This window comes from Phaethon lepturus, unplaced genomic scaffold, assembly GCF_000687285.1.
Source record: "Phaethon lepturus isolate BGI_N335 unplaced genomic scaffold, ASM68728v1 scaffold39314, whole genome shotgun sequence".
In the NCBI taxonomy this organism is placed as follows: Eukaryota; Metazoa; Chordata; class Aves; order Phaethontiformes; family Phaethontidae; genus Phaethon; species Phaethon lepturus.
Window position 1 is genome coordinate 1 of NW_010534719.1, and position 6,805 is coordinate 6,805.

General features: G+C 59.2%; 1 protein-coding gene across 1 annotated transcript; it reads right to left on the reverse strand.

Annotated features, from left to right (window-relative positions):
- Window positions 1–342: 342 nt before the first annotated feature.
- On the reverse strand, window positions 343–5,739 carry LOC104619651 (nitric oxide synthase, brain-like; the record flags this gene model as incomplete). The annotated part of the gene is made up of 9 exons (XM_010285603.1): window positions 343–464; window positions 763–850; window positions 1,598–1,808; window positions 2,044–2,213; window positions 2,813–3,006; window positions 3,545–3,623; window positions 4,520–4,658; window positions 5,133–5,307; window positions 5,623–5,739. Coding segments are annotated over 9 exons (1,295 nt in total), but the record flags the coding sequence as incomplete, so codon positions are not given.
- Between the last annotated feature and the right edge of the window lie 1,066 nt (window positions 5,740–6,805).

Here is a 6,805-nt window from a genome sequence, read left to right on the forward strand (position 1 = left end):
GGGGAGAAATTAAACTTTTTTTTTTTCCCCTTAAGGGTCCAAATCATCAGTGGAAAATGCATATTTTACATAAATTTGCACTACGTGTCCTTTAAAAAAAAAAAAGAACTCCGGCACTATACGTCTGCCAGGAGAACTTGCAGAGTTTCACAGGAGGGTTTTCATGGGGTTTGTTTGGGGACTTTGGGCTGACCTCCAAGCCTGCACGTGGGTCAGCCCCTGCTTCGAGGAGCCCTTTGCCTCTGCCGGGGCAGCCTGGGCAGGAGGCTGGGCCCCCATCCCCACCCCACCAGCCCGGGTTTCTCCTGAGATGAGAAACAGGAGGAACAAGCGTCGACCCACCTTTCTGCTGGATTTCAAAAAGCCGCTGCTGCCAGAAGCTCCGGAAAGGGGCGATGCCGGTGCCGGGGCCGATGAGGATGCAGGGCACCTGGGGGTCCTGGGGCAGGTGGAACCCGGGCGCGCTGCACACATCGAAGACGCCGGTTAAACGCAAGCAGGACGCTCCCTCCCTCACCTCTGCCCGCGGCAAGCTGAGACACCACCCATGGGGGGGGGTGTAAAATATGAGGGGAAATCCCAGTTAAGTGACATTTTAGTGCAGAAGAACTGGACCCGAGGGGGGACCCATTTGCTCAGAAATACAGCCCTGTTTTCTCTGCACCCTTAGTGCTTTGCAAAGCAGGATCGAAGGCAAAGAGCTCATCCTGCGAGGGGGCTCACCCCGTCTTTTTCACCCCTTGCCTTGTGTGGACCACTTACCCTCTTACGAAGCAGGGCACTACTTCATCGGCCTGGATCCGATTGAGCCAAGAGGAGCAGACTCCGTGGTGGATTGGTCCTTCTCCATCTAGGAGGGGAGAAAAGGAGGTCTGTACTTGACACACCGGCCAACTACTCCAGCTGCTTTCCTTTCTGAAACCCTCCCTGCTGCTTTCCACACGAAGACCTCACGGAAAACTTTACTATCTCTGCATCCATCCCCCGCGAACATGGTAGAAGTTTGGCACTTGGATCCCTCTGTGGAGTCACCCAAGTTCACCCAGGACCCAGCCCTGGGATAGCTGGACCTCCACATGCTTGGGAGGCACCCAGCTTCTCTTTGGTGCTTGTTGGCAGAAGCGGCATCGTGCTGTAGTGCTTCCGGACACAAGCCCTCCATGGCAGCCCCAGCCAAATGGCCAGCGTCTTCCTCTGTGTCCTGCCTGCTGCAGGGGTGATGGGGCTGTGTCCACCTACACCACGACCAGGATTGCTTGGACACATCAGTGCTTGCACAGGTACAGAAATCTGGCCGGTTGTGGCAACGTGGACTTTGGTGCGGGCAAACAAATGATCCCACGTGGAGCTTGGAGCCATCGTGGCTGGTCTGTTGCTGGTACCTGACCCAGATCTGGCATCTCTGCCCTTTGACGGGTGGTCATCCTCCATAACATGGGACAGCAGTGTTGAAGGAATCTAGTCACTGCAGCAGGTAGAAAGGCTTTAAAACAGCATCCCTCTGCCAAAGACCTTGTGGTGTTGCCCCTGTGCTAATGCTTTTTCCCTGCTCTCCACGCCAAGCCTGTCTCCGCTGACCCCTGCATGAGCACGGTACCTCTCGTGCGATAGGAGACCACTGCCACGGTGAGGTGGACCTCGCCCGGGTACATCTCTGGGGAGGAACTGATGGAGTAGTAGCGTGGTTGGAGGAGGGGGAGCTGTGTGAGCAGCAGCGTGGAGGGCATCTGTACTGAGGGGAACTCCTCCAGCACCTCCACGATGGTGGGGTTCTTGGACCACTTCCATTCCTCGTACTCCTGCAAGCCCTGCAGCCGGGGGAAGAGGGAGGGAGGGAGGCAGGGAGGGAGGGAGAGAGGGAGGAGAGTGCTGCAGCATCAGCTTCTTCCAAGCCAGGTGCCTCCACTGATATCCCACCGGGCCTGCGGCAAAGCTGGGGCGGGTGTCACTGCTAGAGACTCAGCCCAACCGCACTGTGGGATGAAAATGCCCTGGGGTTCTGGTTGTCCCCAGGGCCTTGGGGCTTGGGGTCTGAGGCTTTACCTTGCTAAGGACCTGCAGACGCTTCTTCTCCTTGTCACTGGTGGCCAACAAAGCAAACTGCTGCAGCAGCAGGGGTGTGGGAGGGGTGGTGATGTCCAAATAGTACTTGAAAGCCTGGAAGATGGTGCATGGTGGGACACGGTTCTCGTCTGTCCAGTTGCTGATGACACCTGCCAGGAGGGAATTCAGCACAACCACGGGATCAGCTGAGCGTAAGAGCCAAGGGGGACAAAGCCTTGCTTTCATTCCCCCTTACCGGCTCTGAGACAGTGAGTGATGAAGAGCTGGAAAGAAGAGTCAATGAGATATCCTCATGCTACAAGTGAGATGCTGTACAACAAACTCGAATACGAGTCTGATACGCCACCACCTTCAGCCTCGGTCACGCTGAGTTAATACTGTTTTCCATCTCCTGTTACACTATGCATGGCAGTAGGGTGTCAGACTTATCCCTGAAATATGGTGTCGGGATGGTCCATCAAGATCCCTTAACTCTTCTTTCCAGCCCTAGACATTGCTCTTGCCATGAGAATATAAAGACCTTTAATTTTTCTGAAGAAGGAGGAAACATCTTCTCCCCAGGGCCCTGCTCACCCTTCAAACCCTTGCCCTATGCTCCAAATGCAGATGAGCAAAGGAAGGTTGAAGGAGACGCTCCCAATCCAGGCACATGCACCAGTGAGATGGGAAGTGGTTTCTCCTCGAGGGCTACACCTACCTCTCTGAGGAGCTACAAGAACCACTACAAGGGACGGGTGGCCCTGGTTACCTAGAGCTGTGTTCCTCTCCTCCAGGAGCTCCAGCTTCACCAGCTGGTTGGCCGGAGGGGCGTCTTCAAGCCTGTCGATCAGGGCATTGACCAAGTCTTCATGGTTCCCTGGAAACACGCCCAGGTGGTCGCCGGGCAGGTACTGCAGTTCCTGGTGTCCGTTGGTGTGGAGGCGCAGGAAAATCGTCAAGCGGCTACGGGGAAAGGAGAAAAAGCAGGATGTGTTTTGGGGGAGCCCTCCGGGGAGTCACTGAGCTCTGGCCTCAAGAGCCGCTGGGTGTGCTGGACAGTAGTGGCATCTCCGAGCCCTGGTGCCCCACCGGGCAGGTCACCAGAGTCGCAGCGGGGAGCTGGAAAGGACACTGCAGCGCCCGCCTCCCCTGCCGCCCACTCACCCTCAGGGACTTTTTAAAAGGGAAAAAGCCAGTTTAACCTCTTGCTTCAGCAATTTGATTCTCTCTTTGTGTACACCCTGCCGCTCCACAAGTGCGGCCGCCCATCTCCTCCTCACAGGCGGCCGGTTAATCCAGGTAGCAGCAGAGATTTCACCGTCTAGGAAGGCAGGAATCACCCTTCACTGGGTTAACGTGGCTTCCAGCCTTGGTCATAACTTGCACAACACGGCACCGTGGGACACGCAGGGGCCACGGGGTCTTTGCAGCACCGTGTGCCTGGGGGCTCGGGCGCACCACGGGCGCGTTCAGCTCCCGCAGGTCCTGGGGAAGCTCCTACCTGGACTTTGGGCTCTGCAGGTTCTGACGTGTGATAAGCCGGGCTGCGTAGACGCGTTTTTTGTGGATGGTGCACAACCCTGCGCAGGAGGAGAGCGAGTCAAGCGGCGCAGCAGAGCACGGCCACGGCGGGCAGCTCCTGGCTTTCGCAGGGCTGTTGGCTGCCGCCGCGGGTTCAGCCCTTCGGACCGGGGGATCGGGAACAACTTTGGGCTCTGCAGGTTCTGACGTGTGATAAGCCGGGCTGCGTAGACGCGTTTTTTGTGGATGCTGTACAACCCTGCGGAGGAGGAGAGCGAGTCAAGCGGCGCAGCAGAGCACGGCCACGGCGGGCAGCTCCTGGCTTTCGCAGGGCTGTTGGCTGCCGCCGCGGGTTCAGCCCTTCGGACCGGGGGATCGGGAACACCAGGGAGGAACCGAACATGCGTGTCCCTTCCGTTAGCGACTGAGGAGGACTCCGAAACCAGCCGCAGGAGGTGCGGGGACGTGCCCTCACGTGCGGGCATGCACCTCTCGCTGCCGGTGCCGCCCGGCTGGTAGCGAAGCGCCTGAATTTGGGAAGAGCTAAAGCCAGTGCGGCAGATCATCAGCTGCAGGAGCCGTGCTGAGGGGCCAGGTGCCGGTGGGCTGGACCTGCCGTCGCACCGCAACGCTCGGCGGAGCGGCATTTGGACAAAGCGAGCTTGGAAAGCTCCCAGGTTTCCAGCTCTTTGCTGCAAAAAACGGGGTCAGGAGGAGGGAGATCAGATCATAGCCCAACATCTCGATTACTGACACAGCCAGGGACCAGCCAGGGGCGGCTGAGACCATCACAGACTCCTCCTTGGGCATGTGATGGAGGCGAGACTGAAATGCTGGGAATTTAACACAGAACGGGTAAGGAGATTTGGCCCCTCTGCCCCAACTTGAGCCCACGATGTCTTCTCCTCCCCCTGCCCCATGCCCAGAGCCCTCTGGGGTGGTCCCATCTGCGTACCTTGTGTGAGTTCCGGGGCTTCAGCCACGTAGGTCAGGCGAAACTTGCTCCTTTTCCAGCTCCGGTCGTTGCTGATGAGGGAGTTGTTTGCTTTCTCGATGTTGACGTCGTCCCCCACGCAGAACACGTCGCACGCTGCCTGCAGCACGCACCAGGCTCTCAGGCATCTCCCCGCTGACCCTGGGCTTTCTGACCGAGCCCCACGACCCGCTTGGTCCCACCCACGTCAGCCGACACACGGAGGACATCAACATGCCAGCGGCCATGGGCACCTCTCACGGTGCCCCCCTCCCCGGGGCATCTGGGGGAACCCCGGAATTCAACGCAGAAAAAAGCCACCGGCGATGGGCACCTCTCACGGTGCCCTCCTCCCCGGGGCATCTGGGGTAACACCGGAATTCAACGTAGCGCTCGCCCTTTGGCAGCCAGCACAAGCCAGAGCGTCAACTCCACCGAAATACAGAGAACCTCTTTATTGCGGGCCGGGGCGATGGGTGTCCCGGCGGAGGGAAGGAGAGGTTGGGTTTTGATCCAGCTCTAACCAGCAGCTTTGCTTCGTCCCTGCGCCCCGCGACCCCCTGCTCCTCCCCGGAGCACGAGGCGAGCGGGTTACCTTGAAGACCTTCTTGGCCCAGGTCCTGAAGGACTCCTCTTGGCCACAGAGCTCATCGCCTTCTCCCATGCGGAGGATCCGCTCTCCACCCAGCTCCTCCAGGAGAGTGTCCACCGCCCGGGCAAAGGCGCAGAAATGGGGGTAAGCACGCGACCCCAGCCCAAACACGGAGAACCTGCGGAGAGGTGACACAGCGGTGGCCATCGAGCTGGGAGGGACACGCCGATGCCTCCCCCTCCTGCTCCACCACGGCCAACACCAGCACGAGGGAGCGTGGAGTTGACGCACCGGTGGCCACCGAGCTGGGAGGGACATGCCGATGCCTCCCCCTCCTGCTCCACCACGGCCAACACCAGCACGAGGGAGCGTGGAGGGACCCGCACGTTGCAAAAATACGTCACGTGTTAGGTAAGAGCTGCGGTAGGAGAAGGAGGCTCTGCGCAGCACCGGCTCCTGCTCTGCCCCAAGAGGTTGACCCCGTCCTATTTACCTGACATTAGCCAGCGGCCCCGTGCTTTCAAAGTTGTCCCTGGGGTCGGGGCCATCGCTTGAGGATTTCCGCGCGTCCGAGTAAGAGGAGACGCTGTTGAAACGGACCTTGTAGCTCCTGCGAACGGCAACAGCACCAAGTATTACCGCGGTGGTGAACGCGCGTGTGGTTCCCACCAGCCGCGCGCTCGGAGGGGACTGGGTTGTGGAGGAGACCGAAGCAGAGCAGGCTCAAGCTAAGGGCTCGGTGTTTCCTGAGCAAGCCCTGCGGTCGGTGGCTGCGGAGGAGAAACGTGCTCGCTCCTGGGGGTAAGCCGTAACAGCCCGCATGTGGCGTCCCCAAAGCTGGACCTGGTCTGCTCCCTGGGGTCCTCCAGTCACCTCCCGGCGGGCTGGCCCGGGTGTTGGCCACCACATTGTCCCCAGAGGTGCCGAGCTGACTGGACCTTCGGCTTTACCTGTCCTGCCCTGGTGGCACACAGGGTTGGGTATATGTCTGAACAGATATTCCGAAGGACTTTTCATTCATAGGAAGTAAAAAAAAAAAAGAAAAAAAGGAATGAGAGAAGAGGGGATGAGGAGGGGGAAGGGGAACGGAGGAGAAAATCTGACAGCAGCAGAAGTATTTCTGAATTGAACCATCTTCAAAAAGTGCTCTACACAAGAGTTTCTAAATATACTGCCAGAGCAACGAAGCAGTAGTGTGTGGGTGAGTCACAGAGAGCTCCTGCGTCCGGCGCACCATGCAGAGGAGACAACCCCCGAGCAAAATTACTGCCAGGGTCGCCGAGCCGCGCGCTCCACCTCCGCTCCAGAGCCCCCTCCTTTCTGCCCAGACCCCTCGTGCTCTTCTGCTTCGCCCCACCCGCAGGCAGCCGCTTCTTTCTGCGCGGTCCCGGGGCCGTGTCCCCACCCGGCGTTACGTGGTGAAGGCAGGGCAGCGCAGCCCACCGGTTTAGAGGGGCCTGAAGCCCAAATTCCCCCGCGGGTGCTGGGCCCAAGGGTGGGGGAGCAGCAGCTTTTGCTGAAATGAATAGGTCTTTGCGGCGGGGACGCCTGTGGAAGGACGGGCTGCGTCTGAACGGGAGTGGGGTCTGCTACCGCACGGCTCTTCTGTCTCCTCTGCTCCAGACGAAATAGCTCTCGCCCTTTTGATCTGTCCTCGCAGGTCGCCGTTTCCAGCA